The sequence below is a fragment of the Atractosteus spatula genome, chromosome 11 (assembly GCF_055471065.1).
Source record: "Atractosteus spatula isolate fAtrSpa1 chromosome 11, fAtrSpa1.hap1, whole genome shotgun sequence".
Lineage (NCBI taxonomy): Eukaryota > Metazoa > Chordata > Actinopteri > Semionotiformes > Lepisosteidae > Atractosteus > Atractosteus spatula.
In genome coordinates this window covers 46063046-46089950 of record NC_142716.1, presented here as the reverse complement: position 1 = coordinate 46089950, position 26905 = coordinate 46063046, and the positions used below count along the sequence as shown (strand labels likewise).

The 26905-nt window shown below is 41.7% G+C and overlaps 1 protein-coding gene across 1 annotated transcript; it reads right to left on the bottom strand.

Annotated features, from left to right (window-relative positions):
* Nucleotides 1-121: 121 nt before the first annotated feature.
* hid1b (HID1 domain containing b) lies at nucleotides 122-25234 on the bottom strand. Its single transcript, XM_088927050.1, has 19 exons — nucleotides 25062-25234; nucleotides 23024-23173; nucleotides 21232-21402; nucleotides 16249-16365; nucleotides 11160-11266; nucleotides 10942-11058; nucleotides 9784-10009; nucleotides 8857-8913; nucleotides 8215-8355; nucleotides 7770-7860; nucleotides 7060-7211; nucleotides 6814-6892; nucleotides 6439-6603; nucleotides 5784-6011; nucleotides 4940-5088; nucleotides 4264-4344; nucleotides 3749-3840; nucleotides 2750-2908; nucleotides 122-2212 (listed from the first exon to the last, which is right to left on the bottom strand). Exons 1-19 carry the CDS (start codon nucleotides 25125-25127, stop codon nucleotides 2149-2151), a joined length of 2412 nt encoding a protein of 803 aa, XP_088783176.1. The 5' UTR covers nucleotides 25128-25234; the 3' UTR covers nucleotides 122-2148.
* Nucleotides 25235-26905: the final 1671 nt, after the last annotated feature.

Genomic DNA, 26905 nt, shown 5'->3' with positions numbered 1-26905 from the left:
TTGTGAATTTGAATTAAAGAAAGTCCAGGTTTCAGAAATGAAATGGCATTTACAATGTATTAGAATTAACGACATAAAACATCTGTTTCACATTGATTAAATAACTTCATGCACACCCATCTTGGTTTAACATTTCCTTTATAAATAATTTATAATAGACTCTACAGATCTTTAAGGAAAAAAATACTCCTTCATACAACTCATCATTTCCTTGTTGTTTGTGAAGAACTAATACATTGGCATCATCAACACAAAGACCACTACAGCAGCAACACAACTGAAGCGGACTAGTTCAACAGTGTTTCAGAACAATAAATACATTCCAGCTGAAGTCCAGGAATATTTCAAAAGATGTCCCTTTATAGCTTTTTATACCAAAACAAAATATATAGTGAATATTAAGACCATATAACAGGTCCATTATTTCTTGCTTTCATTTTTTACCTCTTTTACTCACTTTGCGTTTTTTTATTACACTGCAAACACAAATGTAATGAAAAGAATATGATATTGTGGCAGCAAAACAGATTTAACTCTCCAAATTTTACATTCTGTTTGTCCGTAAACTGTGCTGGCCAATAAACATTTTCGTGAGACCATAACACGCATTTCTCAGTATTCTGTAAGTCACCATAAAAGTACGATATGGAAAGCATAAAGAAGTAAAAACTTAAACCTGAAGCTACAAAAGCTGATGCAGGGCCACACAAGTTTGGTGTTGAATTGCGCCAGCACCACAGTTCAAGTTTGCAGCAGAAAACCAACACGGAGATTCAATTTTAAATTAAATGCAAAACAAGAGAAATGGATCATTTAAAGTGCCTCCTTGTGCGAGTGCACTTACACCTCAAACTGGAAGTGATCACGTGAAGTTCCGAACATTTTCTGCATGCCCATCTCTGATCCTAGATCAGAGGAGATCGTGATGGCTTAAAAACAGGAGACTGAGCTCATGACTCTGTCAGTCGGGCACTTGTCAGAGAAATGGCAGTTACAGCACAGACCTATACAGATTACGGCCAGAATACTTACAGTATGGAGAATTTGAAATATAGAGGGCAACAGGTTTCTAAGAAATATGAATTAGCTTCTCAGTCTTTTGTGTTATTCCTAAATTCAGAGAAAGCAAAGTATTCCACTACCCTGTCTGGATTGTGCATCAATGGTGTGCTCATTTTAAGATGCTGAAAGCAGTGACAGTGTATTAAAGCGACAAGAGCTTCCAGGAGTTCATTAATACCAAGCGATTGGCCAATCAGAAGTACTAATGGATCATATATACCATTATATATCCATGTGGTGGATAAACATTCTTTTCATGTCAGCGATTGATTGCCTGTGAAGATATGTTTAATTACATAAGCCATGACATCACTATTCACAACAGAGTTTGTCTCACACAACTAGACTTGCAGGAATTCAATATATGACATTTTTCATTCAAGACCAGAGAGTTAGGAAACCTTTATCACTAGGTTTTTACAATTTGATATAGAAATATTTTCTCCACGATGAAAGGTGTGATTTGAATGCACATTTTCGAACATATCCCTGCAGAAAAATCACTCAGGAAAGTGACACATGCTCCAGCCCACAGTGTGGTATGGGAGAACTCTGCCTAACAATTCAGGCTGACAGAGAAAATGACATTTAAACTCTGGTATTTTTCCCTTCTGTACAATGTTTTTCTAAAGGCATCAATGCAAAGCTGGATGAGTGCCTTTTCTAGTGTGACTTTTATTACTGAGACTTCATTTACAAATGTTTCACACTGAAGTGGAAGGGTCTTTACTCGCATGTGTTTTCCTATGTTCTTTATTTTTATTTACTGACTCCTTTCACTAGGTAGAAGTTGTCAAATGGCCAAAGTGAAAGGTGTCTGTCAGCAGCTATCAAAACTTGAGATGCCCCTTAACATCAAGAGCTTTTGGCTTAATCAACAGTGGAAAACAGGCCTAACATCTCTCCAGCCAGTGCACTGCTGGCAAAAAGCAGTTGCTGACCGAGCTTTCCTGGCCTTCTTTCTCAAACAGACCAGCTCAGACGCAGGGGAGTGGTGTCCCTCAGAAGCTGGACCGTGTGTTGCTCACAGGGGTGGCGATTCACACTACGGTCCTGCCTCTGCTGGCGGCTCTCGAGCTCTGCTCTCTACACCCTCTGGATCTCGAAGAGCTTGACGTCGGTGTCGTACCAGATCGGGGGATCCACATTACTGCAACATGGCAAGAAATGGAAAAAAAAAGCCTTTCATTTACATTCAAACCCTTGACCCTGACCCGAACAATCACGTCCTGCTTAATGGTAACAATTTGAAAAGAAGGAATTTGATAGCTGCCCTGGTAGAATCGATTGCCTGTACCCTTCATGTGTTTTCTGCTGAACTGATGAAATGGTGTTATTGAAGAGAAGTGTGGCTGGAGGTCAACTTTGCTTCCCTCTGCATTAATACTCCATGGTTGCACGTGGCGCTACTTGCATCTTTCCTGCACCTCTCCCTGTACCGCAACACCATTACAGAATTTTCTCTCTGACTCATACCTCATAAGAGAGAGGATGTGACAGCGTGGATCTCGGTCCAGCACTGTCATTTCCTTAGCCAGATCAGTTAAAGTGAAAGTATTAAGCAGGCTATCCCTGTCTGTTCTTTTCGTTAGTGTTAGAATTTGACTGAACATCTGAACGGGAAGTTAGCACATATACCAAGGTTGAGTATGTCTGAAGGTGCTCTCCCAGCTCAAGCCCTGCTCACCGTAGATAGATGACTCCCCACATGTATGTGCGGAACCACATGGCTGTGCCCGCGTTGGCCTGGTACTTGCGGATGAGGATGGGATGTGGCACTGGCAGCAGTCCAACCAAGGTCCCGTGCTGGAGAAATTTCAGGATCTCCGATTCATCCGTCAGGCCCCTGCGTGGAACACCAAAACCATCAGCCAGACAATCTTCTCAAAGCTTTCCAGACAAAGAGCTTGCCTTCTGGTAAGCAAGAAAGGCCCTTTATTCTCACTTCATGATTCCAAACATTGAGCATGCCTGTTTTTATGTAGGCTTAGTTAAGTCCATTAAACCAAAACTCTTTCACAACTGAGGGTGTTGTCTTGGTTGAGAAACTCCACTCTGGACGCCCAGAACAAAGAATATATAAATGTTTGAACAGCTTGAGCTGTTCTTCCTGCATTTTAAAAACAAAATAATAAAAGACAACTGGTCTTTATAAGCACTTGCTGATACCTGCCATAAACCTATTACCCATAAACTAAATCATAAACAAACCAATGACTGGGTTTAATTTAAGTGAACTCTAGCCAGATATCACATTTGATTGTTTTATTATTATTTTAATGTAGAGTTAGCTTAATATTTTCCCAGTATAACAAAGATAAGACTAAAGCTTTTCACTTAAAAAAATACAACAAACCAGAGCTACTGGCAGTGTTGGAAAAAAAGGTAGCCAAATGATTAAAGCACAGAAGCTATCTTTGGCTCACAACTGATTCTCTCAACACAATGCACTGTGATTCTCACTACCTGATGGAGAAACAAGAGCTAAGACAAAACTATCTGAGACAGCCTTGTTCCACAACCTTCGGTACAGAGGCCACTGTTTCTCTAACAGCTCTATACTCACTGATAACATGATCATTATAAAGGCCTGCTACTGAAAACTGTTTTGACCATTCTAGGCAGTTATCTTAATCTTGGTAATTGCAACATAAAAGCCTATAAGAATAGAAAGCCCATCGCTTACTTGTCAATGCAGATTTTCTCTACCTGAGGAACTAGGACCTGTAGGAGGCGCATGATGGTCTGGAGAGGAAGCTTAGTTTTCCAAGACAGGACCTACAGGTGCGAAACAATCGAAGACAAGTTCAGATGCATGCTCAGAGGGAAAAGCAGGTCCTTTGAAGACACTAACATACATGGAGTAAAAACATGATTTTAGAAGAAGCACAGACAAACAGTGGAATTGCTGCAAGAAAATAAGGTGACAGAAATGAGGAGCAGAAAGTGTAACAATGTTCTCCAGCTATTTGGTCACAGTCTGCATTCCAGTGGTTTAAAAGTGGACAAAAAAAGTAAAAGTATTCCACTACCCTCAAGCAGGAGCATAAATGATGTCAGGAAACACACATCAGTGATACTTTGCATGTATAAAAATACAGTATTAATGTTAAGTTTTGCGTATCTTGTTCTAAATGATGAGCTGGCCTTGGGCAGTTGTGTCCTGAGTTTGTATTAGAACACTGTGGAACAGATACAGACCCAGTCTGGTGTGGGTGTCCACTGACTCACTGAGGACACGCTGGACAGACGCCTCCTTTCTGTCTCTGTGTAGAAGACATCCTGAGGAGAGAAAACAAGGCACTAGACACCCTGCACTGCTCACCCTCAAAAAGAACTGTACACAAGCCTCCAAAACAAACAAGGAAATATAAATTAAGAAATTAAGAATTCTATTCTTTCATTCTCAAAGTTTACCCAGCACTTCATCAGCTTAGCTATGAATTAAGCCTGACAGAAATTCAACATTTTCACACAAGTAAAGGCATGCTTTTGAAATACTAAGACACGCGTGATGTAGAGGAGGGTATTTATATTTCTAAAATCCCTAAACATCAAAGGAGAGGCCTTTCAAGATATAACATCGTATACAGTTCCAAAAAGTATTTAGTACCTTGAAAATATACTCTAAACTCCAGATCTTTTTAAAACGTGCTTCCACGTGTTCTTTGTACACCTATTTGCTCACTGTACCCACTGTTTACATTTCCCCCCAACATGAATTTCACAACATATCCTGCACAGCACAGTGCTACAGTTCTCCATTTTCACTTAGAGACTGCTTCGGATGAGCCCATAAAACAAAATGGGTGTAAGTAAAGCAGCCTGTAAGAGGAGCTGTAATTGTATTCCTGTACCCTTGTACAGGTCTGCATACCTCATTGTCTCTCCCCGAGTTGGACTCAGTGTCGCTGGCTCCTGCAATCCCGCCGTTATCTGATGGGGTCTGAGGAGAATCTGTCTGTTGGACAGAGACCATCGTGCCGTCCTCAGAAACCTGGGACTTCTCTGTCAGTTTGTCAATGCCTGAAAATGAACAAACAGACCAGTTCTTTTTTAAATACAACTCAATCGTTGCGTTTTCATTTTGACAATTGAGATGAAGTAGGAAGTAGGCAGATGCCAACATACAATGTTGTATTCGTAGGTAAGGACGTGGAGGACGTGGACATGGAGAGACGCTTTAATAAGAACTGTTACAAATGAGAAGAGGCCATTTGGACCATCTAGCCTGTTTAGTACTCAGCACTTGACTGTTCAAGGATCTCATCCAGCTGGTGCTTGAAGAAAACCAGGGTATCGGCTTTAATAACATGGCTCTGTAGCTTGTTCCACATTCCCACAATGAATGAAGAACACTTCTGATATGTTAAGGGTAGACTAGAGCCTCTACCACTTACCATACAAGAGCTCAACCTCAAAAATTAAACCACAACTAACTAAAAGCAAAGTTTGAGAATGGACTTCAGCCTCACTGCAAATCCTGATATTTTCTCTCTGTATTTTTCAGAGTTTTAATGTTCAGAATCCATGTCAAACACAAAACTTTTGTTTAGTACGGAGATATCAGCAAATAGTTTAATATCCTTAATGCACATTTTGAGAAATAATATATATAAAACATCCCCAGGAGAAAGCGACTCCACTGGTATCTGATGCAGACGGGGCAGGAGATGAGGGAGATGGTGGAGAAGGATGCAGATCAGACAGGGAGGGGGTACCTGGAGTGGCAATCAAACTGGTCTTGAGGGTGCCGGGCTCTGCTGGGACAGCTGGCCGGGAACCCTCCATGGAGACCGCCTCCTGGGAGTTGGTGCGAGAGATGGCGTCGGGGGACTTCTTCTTCCGCTGGAGGGCCTTCTGGATGGACGAGGTGTCAGAGGGAAGGTTGGCCAGCTGGTGAAAGACGTTTCGCTTGCGGATGATGGCGTACACCAGGTTACAGTTGCCTGGCACAGCAGGGCGAGATCAAAGAACAAGGGGGGAGCCGAGGCAAAGACAGAGAGGTCAGGAAAACAACATGCACTGTGGCCCAGTCACCTGGAAATGAGCATCACAGTGTGCAGCAGTGTCATCTGGAACCATAAACGCTAACACAAAGACATTGGACAGTGCAGCAGACGAGCAGGTGTGACTACAAGAGGCTGGGCAGAAGGGGCAAATACAAATTCGGAGTATTTGAAAGTTTTGCAATATTTAGTGTTTCTGTTTACACTGACAAAGGATGATACATATCATTAATGTGATGCGGCTAGCTAGACTGACAAATTCTCTTCAGCTGTCCCTGAAGGATGGCAACACCACAGAGACAGAATGAAAACCACCTGGTGTTGAATGACTCTGCTCGAGAGTGGTTAAAACTAATCCGAGTCTCACCATCAAACTGGTACTGAATGATGTTATTGAAGACCTCCAGCAGGAAGAAGACCAAGTGGTGGTTCTGGGAGGCAGAGAAGAGGAACCAGGGTGTGGAGAAGGCCTCCAGTAGGTGAAGCAGCTTGTTTGCAGCAACCATTGACAAGCTCTTAAGATAGGGAGACACTGAGGGAGAGACAATGGGGTTTTACTTACTGCACACACAGAGTAAACATGAGTACCTAACACCTTCATGTCCATGTTTTGTTTTTAGACCCCCGCTAAGAGATTAGGTGTTTCTAAGCATGATCTGAGAACTATCCAAATTCACATGCTTTGGGGATCCAATGCACAATAATGCCAGCAAGTGGCGATGACTTTCCAGTTCATACTCACCATTGACCACAATTGTCAACAGGCAATCAAAAAGAGGCTGCAGACGCTGGTGTCCACTGGTGATGATCTTATGAAAGACCTGCGAAGCATATGGTGTGTCAAAGCTATGCATGATTTTTGTCTTCCATTACAGCTCCATATTTGTACAATGTGTATGGGGCAAAAAACAAACAAACTGCAGTACTGGGAATTTTTAGTGAGATTCATCTGTTTTATTTCACTAGAGCCAAGCAAAAAAGTGCTCACCACAATGAGCAGATCAGCATGGGTGCCTGTGAAGACAGGGATGTCCATTGGCACACGCACTGAGTAGGGCTTGTTGAGCCGCACCCCAAAATTCCTCTCCCCACTCAGCAGCAGCAGGATGAAGACCCCAATGTGCATCAGACCCACTCGGGCTGCAGAAAGGAGGCAAAGGTCAGGGGATTGACAGGCACTCTGGGTAATGGGGGCAGACTGGGTTACAGCACTAATAACCACTCTTTTGTATATTAAGCTGCGCTGGGTAAAATTATATTTGGGAATTCTGGAGGAAGCAGCTCTCCAAGTCCGATAAAAACATCGTTATATAGAAACATAGGCGAGTTTAGACAGTTAAAAGTCTTCGTCAACATAGGAGAAAGGGAATAAATGTAATCTGGGTTATATAGAAGAACACTCATGTATACAGGAGTCATGAAAGTAACAATCTGAACTGTAAGGCATATGACAATTCTAAGGCTTAACTTACAGGTCTGTGGAAATACCAGTCATGCTTTAAAATGTTTACAGAACGCTTATTGTAATTGAAAAACTGAAAGTCCTGTGGAAAAAAACACTGAAATTGCATTTAAACAACTACAGGCACTTGGACACATGAAATAAATCCCACGGGATTTCTCTGCTCCACGAAACAGAGGTTAAAACATATTGTAATGACCTTTCCTGTCAAAGACAAGCCTCGACAGGACACTCACATTGGTCAGCCCGGGCGTCATTCAGGTAGTACAGAATGGGCACCAGCACATCCAGCACATCGCTGCTCTTCAGCACGAAAAACAGGAATTTCTGAAACAGATATCACCAATGTGGCCGGAGTTAGACATACGTGTTGAAAAAATACCCACCCCAGACACCATAATATGGGCCTAATTTCCACACTGCATATGGTCCATTTACATTAGGCTCATATTGTGGGGTGCACCAACTGTTCTAGTACATACTGATCTAGAACAGCTACCAAGAAATAACATCTGTAACTGAGGCATGTAAAGGGTATTCAAAGGCTCCTGTTTTCCACTGAGTTATATTTTCTCCAGTGAATTATGACAGCTAGTCAGCCTTGAAGCGGAGACGCTCTGCAGCAAGAGGGAAGATGACGCTTCAAGTTAAGGAGCAGCTTCTGAGCCAAGGACGCCTCACCTTGTTGAAATCGCACAGCTTCCAGAAGAGCACCAGCAGCTCCTGGTGGAACTGGATCTTCTTGGTGGAGTTGGGCAGGTAGGTCTGGATCAGGGGGTTGGTCAGCAGCCGGGCCACCCCCTTCAAGATGAAGTGGTAGTCCTGAGCAAAGAATGAAGACTGGGGTGAAGAAGCTGGCACACTGTAAACTGCCTGGTGACTTGCATAGGCTACTTGGATAAGGCAATTCCAATCGAACCTGTTACTCTACTACACCGGCTTGCGCATTTCCTTTCACATTAAACGTCAGAGGTTTTGTTTTGCAGGCACATGCTAATACACTTTTACTAAAGTACTAAAGGGAAATGTCACTTAATTGGACTGACACCTGCATTTTAAGGTGCCCTATAATAGTAACAATAAACTTGTTCCTGATGACTGCCACACTAAAAATACAACCGGGCAGCCCAAACCTGTAATACATATTTGTAGTATTTATCTATGGATGTATACCTGAATAAACTTAAGCATTTATACATGACCGTATATAAGATACGGTTCTGAATAATTTAAATACCAGCATTTTAACTTATATCACAGCAAACAGGCAACTGTCATAAGGGATACCTTATAAAGTAAGAATTACACTTTCTGATGCTTTACCTCTTCTCTGTGAATTCTGGACAGGTAATTGACAAAGAGGTTGTCAGGTCCCACAGGCTGCATCACAGAAAAAGGACAAAAGTTAAAAAAACAATGAAGATGTTAGGAAGGACACATCCATCTGAATGCAGTTTGCTCTAGTCTTTTTTTAAGTACTCTAGGGCAGGGGTTTTCAACTTTTTTTACAGGCGCCCCACCCCCGTGTTTGTCTAAGTTTGAACTTGCGCCCCTCCACAACCCAAAACCCATTGGGAAAACAACGCGAACACCCTCGTCACACTCACTCACACAATATAATTGACATTATGTATCAATACATGCATTTCCGCGCCTTTCATGAATTTGCTTTAACAGTTTCAGGTTCACCGGTGTTGTTAACTTTAGCAGTAAGCCACCGGTCCATTTTTAAGTTTGTAATCGTGATATGATACGAAGTCTCAATTCTGCTGTAGCCTTCGCCAATGAGAAGACGGCAGGTAGCCTGCTTACCCAGGGACATGAGCCATTTTGCAAACACCCCCCTCTAGTGGATGAATAATGAATTGCTATTAACGACTGAAACAACATGTTCATTGCATTTGTTTCACTCTTCTTCATTTAACTTGCGTGTTTGCGCCTAAATGTCTCGTAATCTGAAAACCCCTGCTCTAGGGAATGCTCCACACAGTATATTTTCCTATACTACAAGTTAAACCTGTCCAGCTGTAGCTGCGTCTTCAGGGTACTGATATGCCAGTATTGGTCATTAAGAGAATGTTTGTAACCTACAAAGCTTCAGTTTCCTTTTCTTCATCTAGCCTCTCGAGTCCAAGTCTCTTTCTGTTGCTTGTGTTCTTATATGAGCCTGCTACCCCCGCACCACTGCATGACTCTGTGAAGGGGATGGCGCCCACAGAACGACCCTGCGCCCAGTCCCCCAGCTCTTACGTCTTGGTCCTCCAGGGCCGTTGTGGAGTTCGGCCCATCGAGCGGGGGGCTGCCGGCCGCCATGCTGCCCTCGTGCTCCAGCGTGACGATGAGGATCTGCACGGCGTGCTCCACCAGCTGCTCGCGGTAGTCGGAGAACAGCAGGTGGTTGTAGGGGATGCCGTAGCCCACTGGATCGTAGGCGCAGACCACGTTGAGCAGGGAGGTGAAGAGAGGCAGGGCGTGGCTGTGGAAACAGCGGAGATGGCTCAGCCCCGTGTGGCTCGCTGTGGTGGACCACAGGAACAGCAGAGTCCAGAGCAGTAACACCAAACCACAGTCAAAGATAATGCAAGCTACTGGAATCCAAGACAAGCTACTAAATACTCACCTGCGTGCTAAACACAATGGGAAAATACTCCACAAACTTACAGCAGCCAAGTTTCAGCAGAATTACCAAAGAAAAAGCTGAAAAACTGTGAAGAGAGTGTAATGTTCGTTGAATATACGGAGCACAACCACTGCATTATTATTTACACGATGGCTTCAATTGTCATGGTGTCATCAAAGCTTTAAAAAGCACTCAGACCTTTTTTTAACAGGCAGAACATTATACAGGCATTTTATGAAATGTCAAAAGATCATGCAGAACAGGTGTGTTGTAAAACACTACAGAAATGTTCAAATCTTCAGCTTGTACAGACATGCTGTCTAGGATTAGTTGGCCAGGGCTCTCTTGACTGTCTGTAACACAGCGACCCCTCTTGGGAGAGGGGGACTAATTGGCACTTTTCCAAAGCAGGTGTCCATAGCAACAATAGTTGATGATACCAAATAAAAAACAGCCAATAGAAGCAAAACAACTAAATGCACAGTTACGGGCTGCCTAGGGACAGGATGCTACTCTTTCATCATAGAATTTATGTTGGCAGGACTAGTGGTTGGGTGAACACCAATATCTTAGTGGAATGGAATGGCTAATAAAATGGCTAGTTTTTCCAAAACTGGCTTTATTTCTGTACCCACCAGGGCATTTTCCGAGGATCTGGGAGTTGAACTCTGTATTATGAGTCTTAAGCACTATTCTACTATACATTGCTGTCTGATTTGCGATGCCAATATTTCCTAAAGCCCATCTGATTTGGCCTCCAGAATGCTTGGTCAATGAGAGATACTCACCGGTTATCTGTGGAACAGAAGAATGTCACCCAGGGGTTCAGGATGTTGTTTTCGGAGGAAGGAGGCAGGTACATGGCCTCGGAGAAACAGGTCAGTAGCAACTTCAGCAGCTCTGTCCTGGGAGACAAGGGGACGATGCGGTGTTGGGTTATTTCATTCCTTGGAAAGTACAGAACAAGCACACATCAGCCTGTACGTTCTGGGTTAGTCTGGCTCACCTGTTGAGGTCATGGATGTAGTTGAGTGGTGGCGATTGAGCAAATCCTACTCCAGCCTCCCAGATGTACTCACAACTGTCTAGTGACTGGATGTCCTCCGCAGTGTCCTGCAGGGGGAGACATGTGATCAGTCATCGCTGTCTCACTATATTTGTTCTGTCCTGCACACATACCAGATGAAGAAACTGCCGTTTGTGCTAGGGAAAGCCTCTTCAGGGATCCATAACAGATTAACACATTTTTAGTGCAGGAAACTTATCTCATTTGCCAAGCTGGAGCACTGAGTGGACACACGAGGGGGGGGGGGGGGGTGTTCGAGGCTAGATGTGGAGGGTTTTGATAACAGATCACTGTATCCTGGCACAGTTAACCTGTGAGGTTTCACACCAACAGAGCACTGTGGCATTATCATTCCACATAACTCCCCTGTGTTCTCTACATTTTATTTACATGTGAATAGGCATCCCTCATTATTTGTGGGGTTATTCAATCAGCTGAATTCTGAACATATTGCACAAATGAACATGTCCACCTAGAAAATAACACAACAGGGGAACAAAAACATTACTGAAGCCCACCAGACTTGATAAGATTGGAATGCACTTAGGAGCAGCTGATGGACACCAGTGATGTCAGCACCCTCTGGTGTGTACAGTGGTTGATCTTGGCAACGTGTTCCCCTTGGTCTCCTTTGTAAGTGTAGCACATTCCATTAATCCACAGTGCCAGGTTTCCATGATACAGCCGTTTGAATTGTCAACTCATGTTATAAAAAAACCTCTAGCTTCTGGAACTTCATGGAGGATAACAAATTGGAGAAGGCCTGAGGCTGAAATTCTAAGAGGATAATCACCAACATAACATACCTTGCGGTTGACCTGGTTCTTAAAGGTGGAGGGAGGCTGATGTGGAATTCAAATGTGTTGATGCTCAATGTATTTCAGAAATATCATTAAATGTTGCATTTCCTTTGTTTGTATTCCACCATTACTGAAAGGTTCTTACTGAACACTGTGTGGAGCATCGGTCAAAGTGGCGGAACAGAAAAACCTTCACATTTAACATTTAATAGCATTGGTAGCAGCTATGAATAGCGGCGATACTTCGGTATCAGAGTATTCAGTGTTTCATATTGATAGCACTCATGAAAGACCAGCTAGATACTGTATGTACCCATTCCTAGAATTCCAAACTTCTTGTTTACGAATTTTCACTGCTTTGAAGAGTGCCTTTTCATACTTGTTTTTCACAAGAAGAAAAATTCACCAGTAATGTCAGAACATACTGCTCTTTAAACAGTAATTGTTACTTAGATTCTTAATAGGAAAAACCTGGCGTTACAAATGTAGCAGGGAACAGTGTACGTCACTAAACCTTGATAATAATTTTAAAACAAGACACCACTATGCTACTCAAGCCGACTTCATTATCTTTTCAAAGAGGTGCTGCACACCCACAGACCACTGAAGCTAAACAATACCCTGCCCCACATCTCCCTTGCACTGAAGGAGCTGCAAAAGGACAGCAGTGTCTTCAATGTCATCTCAAGATAAAAAAAACTCACTGTTATTATGGTACTTCTAGGGTGTCTAAATGTCACTGTGGATCATACGATAAGGAGGCAGAAGAGAGGCACAGAGCTCTTTCATCTCTTTCCTTCCCTGGGAGTCAAGCTCTACATCAGGCATGTCAAATCTGTGTCCTGGAGGGCCTTGTCTCTTCTGGTTTTTGGTCTAACCTCAGTAGTCAAAAACATTTAACCTCATTATTTTCTAAATTGGACACACATGGAATTTTTCCGAAGGCTGACTACATGAGATGTTCTCTGTTAAAAGGTAGTTACTTATAAATCACCCTGAAGCCTGGCTGGAAGTCTAACAATTATGACGCTTATTAAATAATTAGACCAGCTACAGTACGTAACTGAGAACGTGGGTGGAGCCAAAGCCAGGCGCCACCAGACACTCCCGGGATTGAGTTTGAGACCCTTGCTTTACAGGCAGTTTTCACTCCGGGGACGTGAAGGGAAAAGAAGAACAGCCACTTGTTGGTTTTAATGTGCTTTGTGGATACAAATCTCTGTAGTAGAAGATCTAGTGAGATGCTCCATGCCACCAGATCCTTCCCCCAGCTAACACTTTTCACCCTAATCTACTACTAATTTATTTGACTTTTATCTAAAAGGGACTTATATTGGGATCCATGTATGCAGCTGGTTTTTTTTTACTGGAGCAATTCAGGTGAAGCACCTTATTCAAGGATACAACAGCAGTGTCTCATCTGAGATTTGAACCCACAGCCTTTCAGTTATTTGTCCAGAATCCTAACCACTGCTCTCCTCTCTGATGAATTTCAACCAGTGGTAAAAGAGAAGGATTAATATAGCACATCCTCCTCAACAGACACTGACAACTCACAAACTGGATTTTTTTTTTGGCCAGTTCAAGAAATGGAAAATGAAATGTGGTGTAAAGCACAACAAAATACTGAATAAGGGTGATTCGGTATTATCTATTGCTAAGATCCCACTGTTTGGAGTGTTTCAAATTTCTTCATTCATGTAAAAGAGCAGCTTATACAGGCTCTGCTTTGAAAAATGCAATTCCACTGCTGCACATGTTTTTTCCACTCAAAAACCCAACACAAAAGCTGAAGCACCGGCAGGGAAATGCAATCGTCTGAAACAACTGCTTCAAGCACAATGCCAGAAAACTGAAAGATGATTAACATAAATGCAAATGTTAACAGTGTGCTTAACATTGCAAAACAAAAACATCAGCCATGATATTAAAGATTTGCACTGTTTAAAGTACAAAACATGCCTCTTTTCTTTTGTACTATTTGTAAAATTCTTAAAATCATAATATTTAATAAGGCAGAATTAACCTTAAAATGAGTAAACACCAACACAAGAGATTGGAGACAATACACTGATCTGACTGTAACAAAACTCAATACAGCAACAAACCATCTTCATTGTGCAGTCACAAACAATAGCTTTTTCCCTAGGCTATTGTTTTTTGAAATTGCTAAAATACAGAAAGCTCCTCCTTAATTTAGAGTAGTAATACCCATTTCAACTAAGGACTCGTAAAGCAGGTTGTACTAATAGTATGACACACAGTCTTCAGGCAATAACTTTGCATCTGAGGAAAAGACCAACTGTAAAACTGGTCAAGCTAGAACTTCCAACAATTTGACTTGAGCTGCACATTGAGTACCTAGCAACTGTCACTGAAGCGAAGCCTCAGATTTCTGCACTAAGTGACCTCCAGGGCAACACTGAAACCATCTGAGTGAAGAAAAGAGTAAACCATCCGAGTTTATTTTTCCCCACATCCTGAGGGAAAAATAAAGCTTTTTTTTTTGTTCACTATAGAAATAATAGTCCCATAGAATAAAGTTACTTTTGTCTCACAATGAGACATTAGCAGATCATATATGTTACAATAGTTCATATATACACACAAATGATAAATCCTTTGCATTCTCTGAACACGCAAAGAGTTTGCAGTTGAATACAGTCCAGAGGTTTATAGCGAGTAAGGATTTCAAAACCAACTTATTTTTTCATTTTTTTCTATAAAGAACCTTATAGAAAAAACATATTTTTAAAAGAATCACTTAGTATAGGTAAGAAAACAGACTGAATGTCAGACAAAGCCCAGCATTTCTGAAAGAAATCGAGAAGTGTGTTGTTGTTGTTGTTGAAACTAATGTGTCTAAAATGCCACAGCTGAACAACTGTCACCTTCACAACAGGTGAGCAAGCTGTGGATAGACTGAAAGTGGCCTTCAGGCGTTTTCCATCATTACACTGTGCACCTTTTTAACATGGATCCTCAATATTCTGCAGCCTGCAACATTTCCTTTTATGATGTAGCTGATAGCTGTCTGGCAGCCCTGAGCAACAGGAGGCTGTTTGCTCAGTGGATTAGCAACATCTCTCAGCCCAGTTGTCAAACACAGCTTGCCAGGCCTCCCTGTGAGCCCCCATTATTGATTAACTACACAACCTCATTAGAGCCTTATTCAACACAAGGAATTGAAAACAGAAAGGATTCAAGTAGCTTGACCTTTTCCATCCACAGGTTTACAGTTTAATATACATTTCTTAGGGACAAAACATTACTTTGTTTAAAAGAATACTGGCCCCACTGTAGCCAATCTTCATGGATTATATGAGCAAAAAAATCTTTAAAGCAATTAAATCTGGACATGAATGAGAAAGCACTCACACCCCTGCAGGTTTTGCAATACATTTAATTGCACAGACCAGTATTTACTTACCTATCCTATCCATTTTCCTGCAAAGCCTTTAGCTTTAAGTGGTATTACAAAGGGAGTTTTGTTCCCTTTGCTGATAAAGCATTGCATAATCTCACCTTGTTTTTAATTTCTAGGATGAACATTGTGTTATTATCCCACACTGGGCGGAGGGGTGGCACTGTGGCTAAGGATCTGCGCCTGTGGTTGGAAGGAATCCTACTCCGTTGGGCCCCTGAGCAAGGCACTTAACCCCAACTGCTCCAGGGGCACTGTACAATAGCTGACCCTGCGCTCTGACCCCAAGCTTCTCTCCCTGTCTGTGTGTCTCATGGAGAGCAAGTTGGGGTATGCGAAAAGACAAATTCCTAATACAAGAAATTGTATATGGCCAATAAAGAGATAAGATCACTTTATTAGCCATATACAATTTCTTGCATTAGGAATTTGTCTTTTTTGCATACCACACACACAGACAGGCAGGCAGAGAAGCTTGGGGTCAGAGCGCAGGGTCAGCCATTGTACAGCGCCCCTGGAGCTGTTGGGGTTAACGGTCTTGCTCAGGGGCCCAACAGAGAAGGATTCCTCTGCCGGCTGTGGGATTTGAACCGGCAACCTTCCAGCCACAGGCACAGATCCTTAGCCACAAAGCCACTGCTCCACCCCAAACAAAGATTTGGGAGTTTCAGTTTGATCTCACTGAAAGAACACACTGAAACTGATGTTGCCATGGTTAAATAACAGTGAAGCCTGGATCAACTGTATTAACAGTCCCCAGCACTCTGGCTAGAGTGGAATGTGAAATATTTAGTATTGTACTCACTGGACCTCCCTTCCTGTGGCTCTGGACAGTGAAGTCTGGGCAGAAGAGAAGATCGGCAATGGCCAGCAGGAGGGACTCTGCCAGAGGCCGTCCATTATCATCGTCACCTTCATCTGCCTGGAGGGAGAAAAGAGGATCCATAGTCAGGCCGCACTTCTGTCATGACCATCCTGCAACTACTGCATTTACAAAACCTCTAATGCTAAGAGCATAGATGTTTTCTTCTTCACAAACGTCTAAAATAAAAAGAAAATTAAAATCAAAACATGAAATGAAACATTAAGCCCTACATTATAGTAAGATTAAAGAGATATTGTTTTAAAATAGAGCAATATATTCACATTAAAATAATATGACAGCAAACAGGAGCCAATAAATCATTTAATTAAAAAAGAGACCCAAATGTTTATCTCACATTTTTCATGAGATAATGTGGTTTTGATCATTAAATGATGAAGAAAACGACAATACAGTTAAAATTGCTGTCCAAACTGTGGTTCAGTGCCTCTGATTTAGGAAAGCCAGCAGCAGACCTGCATCAGAACGGCCTTGCACTTTGATTAGATGAGATTTAATACCTTCCAAACCCACAGAGGACCATAAAGCTGTAGAGAACAAATACAATATTGCTAGTGTTCTGCTGAAAGCAGGGAGAATGACTCCTCATTCCGAATGACTCAGCAAGCCAGGTAATGGGAACCCCAGAAAGAAAACTACAAACACAGGCCCACAGTTCTGCAGAGACTCAATGGTAAACTACTCCACAAGCTTTCATCATGCGAAAGGCACTGCTTTGTTATGAAAAACTCTGAACTGCATATAGATGCTAACAGCACTGCAGCCTGAAAAGGTAAGGTCTCAGAGAAAGAACAGAAGACTGCCGACTTTGTTCTCCTCCACGTATTTAGCATCAGAGAAAACCAAGAGGATTCCAGTCTCTAAAGAATAATCAAGAAGTGAACTCACCAGAGATCTAGAGAGGTCAAGTATAAAATACTTGTTGCACAAATAAGGGGACAAGTTCTCAGTGATAAAGGATTAAGATTCTGCACGTCCCTCTGCCATCTACAATGACCTCTGCCATCAGTGGCCCAGTGCTATCCACTCAATTCCCTTGTGCAAATGCAGACTAAACAGCTGAAAACGTATGAATGGCACAAGAGGCTCCACAAATAGTTCTAAGATTTTAAGTATTGTCTACAAGCAGCAAAGCCCATGAGAACTACACTTATGGCTCGTTTTTCCAAGCTGTCTGTAATACAGACAAGAAAGATGACTCTTTTTGTGCAAACTTACCGATATTGCTAAGAAGATGACACAACGGAGACTTAACTGTGTTATTTATAAGTTTATTTAGCTGAGACTTTCCTCCAAAGTGACTCCAAAGAAAAAACACATACAGGACCTATTTTTCTTACATGCAGGCGTTGGTACCCTTTGACAAAACTGGGTTTGCAGGAGTCACAGGAGTACTAGGTAAAGTATACAGCTTCAATTCAAACCTTCATAACCCCAGTTGAAAGTCTACTGGCCTAACCACCAGTCTGCACTAGGAAAGATGATGCAAGGCAAAGCACTTTTTAGAGGGAGGAAGCAATGCAATAGTAGAATACAACAATGTAACAAAACGCAATCCCATCATCTCCTACAGTCTTGCACAGTCTTGACTGTACTAATGGCAGACTGTAAAATGTAAGAAACGTCTCTTTTTAGTCTAGCTATGCGAATAAAGTTATGCGAATGGTTGGACAGGGGCTTTATAAGGGCCAGGTACAAATTATGAGTATCCCAAAAGAGGTCATTATCCATCAGCTGCTTACCCCTCTTCTAGATGGTATTGCTTGCCAGTCTAAATAAAGGTCTCAACAAGTGGTGATATAGCACATATATCAGTGCTCTGTTCTGTACCTGGTAAATTACAGTGTGACCAAACTTCCCAGAATGTAAAAAGTTGTATTTTGCCACAGTGTGAATTCCAGATCACAGAAGTAAAAGCACCAGCACCATACAGAAGGACACCATAATGAAAAGCAAATTCAAGTGCATCTTTGCTCACATTTTAGTGCTTTTCTTCACTGATCTCCATAAGGTGATCAGATAGGAACTATTGCAACCAAACTGTAATTTGCAGAAAGGGAAGTTCTGGAGTAAACTAAATCTTGTTAAAAAGAAGGAAAGACTAAGTGTCATAATAGCTGCCAGGAAACACAAGCATCATCCTCAAGTCAAACCCTGACTGGTCACAATACCAATGACCAAAAGTTGAGTCTGAAGCTCAGTCCCGATAATCCAGGATTTTACAAGGTCTGGGATTTGTCACATGGCTGCTTCCTCTTCCTCACAAATTTAGAGTGCAATTTAGTCAAGGACAGAGGATGGTAAAGGGAACTGAAAACAGGCCCTTTGAGGGAGTATGTTTATTTTTATTATAGAAATAAGCGCCTCAAGCAAATTGAGCACATAAACCAAGCAATTTAAGTGTGTCTCAGTTATTTTATGGAACATGTAAAGGTTTATTCTATGCTGAAGAGAGAAGAAAAAAATAATGGTTTCGGCTGTGGAGCCTTCTTCAGGTGTGCCAACGTTGTGGATGGAATAAACCTTTACTTGTTCTTTTGCAGCTTATGCATGCTGATGCAGCTGCCTACTTCAGTTATTTTTATGTATAATATTAAACTCAGTTAACACAATTGTATGTAAGGACTGATCAATTTCAATACCTTCATATTTAAAGTACTTACTCACTGGTGTTACTGTATTACAGGTATGCAACCATGTAGACCATATAATGGTATATCTCATGAGCATGCTAAAATTCCTAAAGGAATCTTAGTAAGAAAGGAAGACATTGAGCAATAAATTAAAAATATATATACTGGCATTAATTTTTTAAAGCTCACTGGGACAAAAAAATAATGGTGGAATGTTAAGGTAGTGGTGGGGGGGTTCTAAGAAAATGATCTAAATGGAGTTTGTGCCACTGTGTGTCTTCTACACAAGAGGCCTGGCTCACAATAAAAAATGAAGACTTCTTTTTTCCTCAACCTAAGCTGCTTCACTGTGAACAGGCAACTGAACCCAGATTCTGGCTTCAGGTTACGGTACAGGATAAACATTTGAGAAACAGCAATAAGCATATGCCAGGCTGTTTTGAAGAGAAAAGCAGCAAGACACCGATATGAAAAGAAATGGTTTATTAATGAATAACCAGGACATGGAGCAGTAACAAAAAACAAACTACATTCTGGTATCCACATGTGATTATGATAGTGTGAGTCTTATCAGTACTTTATTATGGTCAATCAGTAGTTAAACTACCATAAACGTGATATACAGTCTAAATGATTGTTATAAGCTATCTCACAACAGTATAATGTATTGTCTTTTATTATAAGCCCTTTCAATTATATACAGTATGCTGTAGTGTATTCTACAGCAATCTTATGCGCTCTGCTGCACCAAACAGCACGATTTTCCAAAAGGAAAATTTACTGTCTTGAGTATTTGGTTCTGTACTGCAGAAAACGACACATGAGATGGAGCTTTTCATGCCAAGCACTATGATGCAAGCATCTCCCTGTTTTATTCGCTACTGAGGTGCTCTGCTTCATCACTCATGCAGGACATTTCCTTTCAAAATGGAGTATTACGACTCTTATTGCCCGTGGGTAATGCACTGAATTTCAGCCCATTACCAGCCAATTTCCACCACAGCTCAAAGCTGCTATAATTGTAATTAAGGAATTTATTGCTTGAATAAATTAACAGTAAGTGCTTATTAAGGAATGATAGATTAGATTAAAGTACAAAAAAGATGCTACAATTTTCTTCTCTGTCTATAGCTCTATCTGTCCTATAACCTTATACGATACGTTTAATACACTCACTTTAAAAATAGAGCATCTCCGAACTCCTCTTTATAGTAGGACTGTAAATGTGCTAGTGTTATAGGATCTGAAATGAAAATATCCCACACTGTAGTCTGTATAAAAAGGAGACTGTCCCATATCATTTAGTTACTTCAAAAACACACTTTGAATTTCAAGGTAAACCTGAACCAGTTGCATTAACATGATCTAGTCAATGCCTCTGATAATGTTGTCAATGTTTCCCTAGTGTCATGCAATTTCACTGACATCAGTTTCTAGGTTAAGATTAACTGAAACCTAAGATGAAACTGTGCACTGGAGGTAGTGGCAGGGATAAACACTAATTGGTAAAAAGGCTTTTTAAGTCCCACATCTGAAGGCTGCTCTTGCCTCTTCAGATTGATCTAATTTGGCGTCCTCTCAGAGAGCGAGGTGAATATAGCATGGCCTATTAAGGTTCTGAAGAAGCGTAATGCTCTCTGTCCCTTAAAAAGTGATTTCTGCACACAATTGGAAAAGAAAAGCATACATGTAAACCTAGGGGATCAACATATTTGCTGTACTTGTTTTTGGTAAGTTTGCTTTTGAAAAGGCAAATGAAAGACGATTCAACTATAATTTGCTAGTAAATCAGTTGTTAGCTTTTCTCACCATCACTAGACTTTTACACGCATGCTTGTTTTCTACAATAGCAACTCATGGAAGCTGCCTAATTCCATATCGCTACTCACACCCTGCTCACAAGCTCTACTCTGAAATACAGATTCTCATAATCCACCCCCAAATTATAAAATTCTTTAATAGGAAGGGTCAACAAAACGATTCAGACGATTCAGTAAATATCTGTGCTCTGTGTTTAATTGCTGTGTGAGTGTTGCAGGTGAAAAATTCATTCATGGGACCAAATAACCCAGAATATTGCATTTATTAGCTAAAATTATATACCCATTCAGCATGGTCCAGATGAGCATATCTCTGCATGTGAAGTCTCAAATGTGCAATGTCGCAGGTTGGACGAAAGCAGGAAATTATGTTCACTAGAGAACCAACAAGATTCTGAATCATTCTAAATCATTTACAGGGGCTGTAAATTAGCCCCTGTGTGGAAACTCACCCCAGCTCGGCCAGCCCCCGGCACAGTGGACCAGAAGAAGCCCCTCCAGTCCGGGTCCTCGAAGATGTAGGGCAGAATGCGGGTGAGCAGGCGGGTGCAGTTGAGCACGATCTGCTTCTCCTTCTCAGAGGGGCAGCCCGAGTCTGCCCCCTGGACCAGCTTCTCCACTGCCTGCCAGAGAAACAGTCAGGCACCTTCCACAATACCAGCCTTCCACCGTCCTCCGATCACATAGCTCTCCTCACTGACTGACCCTGACCACATCTTCTCTGTCCCTCAGGCACAAGTACTTACTTGCCCAATGAGGACATGCCTGCTGCCGTTATCATAACAAATAACACTAAATCAAGTCATGTTTTTCTAAAAACTTTTCATCTGACTCAACTTTGCGATACAGTTACTGAACAATGCAATACAAGCAACCAAAAGTCTCCAAAAAATAAAACTGAAGATAGGAGAAAATTATTACTTGTCCTAATGCTGAATTTGGCCCCAAAATCCAGCACTGGGTGTAAAAATATCTAGGTAGTGTGGGAATGCTAACCCTAATCTTAACCCTAAACTGGGGTTTAAACTGAGCAGTTCCACATGCAGTCTCTGAAGCCCTCCACTCATCAGATTTGAAATGTTCCTGAAACTAAAAAATATGAGCGTAAAACAATCAAAACCATTGAAAAAAAGCACTAGGAAATACATATTCTTCAATAATCTATTTCCTTTAGGCAAATTTTCAATCGGCTGTTGACTGCAGTTCTCTTCTAGTTGCACTTTAAGTGACATAATTAAGAGTTTACCACTTCTTCTCTGTCCCACAGGCACAAGTACTTACTCACTCAATAAGGACATTCTTGCTGCCATTATAATTATAAGTAACACCCAAAGCGTCACTATCAAGCTCATTGATTTGGAAAGCTGGACAAATACAGATGGTCCTGTATTGAAGTATAATGGTCATCCATTAAATCAGATGTTGCTACCAAAAAACACAGCATGACATTTTGCTGGACTTGAAAGAGGTCCTGTGACCAGGTGGCTCCACATTCATTGCAATAGCCTAGAAATCTTGTAATCCTTACCTAAAGTACAGGAGCAACTCTTAACACTTTAGGAACAGAGTAAATGGGCTTATAACAGAGACATTCATAAGATTTTGCTGTCGGTACTACTGCCGTGCAAGCAAGGGGTGACCAAAACGCAGGCATTCCAAAGTGTTTTCTTTCTGATGTGCAACTCTGGCAGCTCAGAGGGAACAGCTAAATTAGCAGGGCCCTCAAAGGGAAACAAAGTGTACCAGCCCTTTTCCTGCTTCTTTTAACAACAGACACATTGCTCTTTGTGGACTGTCAACGTGTGTTCTTTTTCGAAGCATGAAAAAAAGTGAAACTACACAGCATTCTCACCAAGCAAGGAGCTTCAAAAAGTGCCGGACAAGCTGCTCATACTCCACTTTTAAACTGCAGTTTGAAATTCAATAAAACAAAATCTATAAATGTAAATAAAACCCATCCAGTGCTGACTAACACAGGCCATTGACTACTATAAAGTCTGCCTCGGTTCATTTCCTGCACTCTAAAAGTGTTTGTGAGAAAGCCTTTCACTGCCTTGCAGAGAACAGACAGCCTCCCTTTCCACAGCCCAAACCCAGAAACACTTCTCTGCCAGCCCGGGTGAAACCCAGCACCACTACATCTCAGTGCAAATCAATGATCAAAACCATGGACATCGGAACTCGTTTATTGTTGCCACTTGTACCCAGGTAGAATGCAGACAGCTGCCCCCAGACATTCAGTACCTTGTAGCAGAGGGTTGCCAGGTTTGAGGGAGACTCCTCGCGAACCGCTCGGATCTCTGCGGCTGGCACCAGGGCAAACACATCCTGCACTGAGGTAGCTGTGTCAGCCCAAAACTGGTCCCAGAAGGCGTCGTCTGTTGCCTCCACAGGCTGGAGTAAAAGATCCCCCCCAAAAAAGATGAGAACATGAATTACACTTCCCAAAAAGAAAATGTGCTTTTACATAGAGGGTAAACCAAAAGAAAGAATTACCCCATTTTACCAAGATGCTAACCAATGCAAGTGGCAAAAGTATGACTGTATACACCATAAGGACACACACCCTCGATGGGATGCCAGTCTACAGCAAGGCAGACAGAAAGACAAGAGCACAGACATACCCGCTCACACCTAGAGCCAATTATCCCAGAAGCCAGTTAAGGTACCAATACAAAAACAAGCAATTTCTAAGGGAAGGGGCCATCTCTGGATCTGAGAGCTTGTATAAAACACATAGAGGAAGAAGTACGCTGGAACATGGAAAGGAGAAGCGTAATCTGTATGACCTGAGGAAGTCTAAGTCTCTACAGATGAAATGTGTGTTTCTTTTTTCCGTTTTTTTTCACCGTGTAATTAACCTTTAATTATTCCTTTGCAGCCAACGCATGCTAACGCCGATCTCCACTGAAACATTTTTACACTAAGAAAAACTTTGATATAGATACCGATTTATGCATTTTTGATTCGGTAAGATACAAGTACGTACAAATATTTGTTCACGTAACAGTCTTGAAAGGCACAGATTAACAAAATTTAATCATTTATCTTTGTGCGTGTCCACATCAGAATAGCGAACAACAAGCTAAGATATTCGTCTCTAGAAACGGTGAATCGTGTCTTGAGCTTCTGAGTTTCATTTCACGTACAATGATCTGAACCGAGTTCCCCCCGAGGTGAGGCGTTGATAGTCAAATGGAGATTCAAATAAGAAAAAAAAAAGTAGACTACTCAAATAATAAGCATGAGCTGTATCGCTCAGTTTGTAAACCCATTTGCATGAGACGATCGAAAAACAATCGAACAGCAAACTAACCTACTTGTCCGAATATTGTAGCCGCCATAACATCTATTAACAGTATTTCATTGCTTATTCACTTATCTCACTCAGTCCACCTTAACAAAGCACCTGCCGCTCAGGTTTGCGAGATTAAAACACGTCATCAATACAGTAGACCTCAGGAGCATACACGGCTGTCTTTGAAATTACAGATTAAATTTAAACAAATATCAACACACTACCCTCTTAACTGGCTGACTTCAGTGCTGTTCTAATTTCCTATTTATCGTAAATCCACGAACCCCTGTCTCAGAGTCCACCTTAAAACACCTTCACCAGGTGTGCGCTCGCTTAACAGAAAAACCTCAGTATACGAAAATAAATGTACGCGATCAATCGGTGATTCACTAGTAGAAACCCGCATACGAAGTGGGGAAAAAAAGACCAATCTCCATCGTTTATCGAAAATGATTTCCCAGGCCTATCAAGGTCTTAGGAGTAGGCTACTACTAGCTACCTAGGTACAGTAACTAGCTACCTCTTTATTTACCGATGGGGGTGCGGGATTTTTTAAATTCATTTTCACCCACAAACAACGCATGCAAAATCCAGATTTTGTAGAGCGAGAATTATAACAGATTGTATACAACGGTAAAATCTGTTATTTACATCTTTTTGCAACCCACGTCAAACTGCATTTATAATAACCGATACCGTTTGTAATATGAAAGCAGAAAACGCACATAATTTAAAAGAAAACGCCATAGTTTTTATTTTACGTTATGTTTAACGCGCCCGATTACTGTGAAAACGCGTCATTTATTTATTTTTTTAAGAGAAATCCGTCTGCTGTGCTCGTCTGATCCATCCTTTCTCTGATGTTCGTGTACCATCTGGTCCCGTTTTCCTCAGTGCTTTCCATCAACCCAGTGTTTCAGCCTGGATATGTGAACCGACAACGCTGCCTCCCTTTTAAAACGCATCGTTTCCCATTTCCTTTACCTGCGTTTTAGTTGTGAGCTGTATAACGGCTTTCCTGAAGTTGAGCTTGGTGTCGGAGTTCCCCATTTTTTTTTCCTCCCCTCGGGTGTCAAGACAAGCCTGCCTGTTTTGATCCCTAAATAATCTCTCTCTCTCACCACCCTCCCTCCTCCTCCTCCTCCTCCGGCTCTCTCGCTGCCAAGGCGATGAATGAGGTGGGAGCAGGATCCAGGATGAGGGACTTCCGGGTTCCAGGCTTTCATGTGCACGCTCGGCGCTCCAGCAAGGCGCGCATCTCCTCCAGGCTCCACGGCGGGACCCCGAGACGCTCCTTCAGACCCTACTCTCATTGCTGTGTCAGCAAGTGCAAATTAATATTCATTTATCTACCGCAATTCAAAATAAATATACATAGGGGTATAGAATCCGGTCGTTGTGAAGTGTATAATCCTCGCTGGTTAAAGCTGTCATGTTAGATTACTTTCATTAATAATCATATGATTACCCCCCCCCCACCTTACCGACAGTGTTTTATATAGACTGTATCGATACATTTTAATGACACTAGACGCCCTTTGACATGTTTTTGGAATACAGCAAGCGATTCCCACCCCATGTCCTGGAGAGCCTCACTCCGGTTACTTTGATAAAATGCGCTAAGGCTGAGTGCTGATTTTTTTTTTAACGCATTGCGATGGAATTGACCCACTTAATCCACTGACTACTGTAGGCGTTTAAATTATGCAACACTTACTTCAATAGTATACATGATATACATGCAAAATTACCGCTCAATTGCCTGCGACTAAAATCTCTCATCCTTCATATCACAATAATAATTCCTTACACTGATATATAGCGCTTTTCTGGACACTCCAGTCAAAGCGCGTTATATGTAATGGGGACTCCCCTCCACCACCACCACCACCAACGTGGAGCCCCCACCTGGATGATGCCTTATCATTAATGACATCATTAAGTCAACAAGCTCGTGACTCTTGTATTTCACATCTTGGGCACTCAGTTTACCAAGTGCCAGGGCACTAACTGTAGCTGAAGCATTCTTTTACCTCCGCATGGGGCACAAACAAACAATTCTCAAATTTCTGTGTTCTGGGTGTATAGTTTTCTCTCTGAACTATAATGATACAATTTCACTTTCTGTTCTTCTGAAGCTAAAAGAAGATTTTGAGCCTGTGAGCCTGGTCAGTACCTGGGTGGGAGACCTCCTGGGAAAAACTAAGGTTGCTGTTGGAAGAGGTGTTAGTGGGGCCAGCAGGGGGCGCTCACTCTGTGGTCAATGTGGGTCGTAATGCCCCAGTACAGTGACGGAGGCGAGTCCCCATTACCTGTAAAGCACTTTGAGTGGAGTGTCCAGAAAAGCGCTAAAAAATAAATGTTACACTGTGAGTAAACAGTAAAAGTATACATTAGATACTTTTCAGATTATTAATCATAACCCTGAGTTATTATATGCCATGGAAGTGTAAAACACGGGATTATGTAGGTAATACCCAAGTTTTCCCAAAATTCACTTCAATTCGATTACCAGATAGATTCATATTTAAACCTGTTTATTCTTACATATTATTTATGCCAATAGTATCTGTATACCTATACATAAAAGTTGATGTCAGCTTGAAAAACGCTGTAACAAAACCTATGGGCGATTGTTAAAATTAAATACTACCTGGGCACTCAGATTTTGAGAGAGTCATCAAGACTGATGCTTCTATAGTGTAAGGCACTGCATAATAAGAATTAACCAGTAATAGCCTTACCAAAGGTTTAAAATCGCCCTTTAAAAAAGAGCACATTTTTTTCCATTTATCATAATCGATATTATCTGGCTATTCGGTAATTGG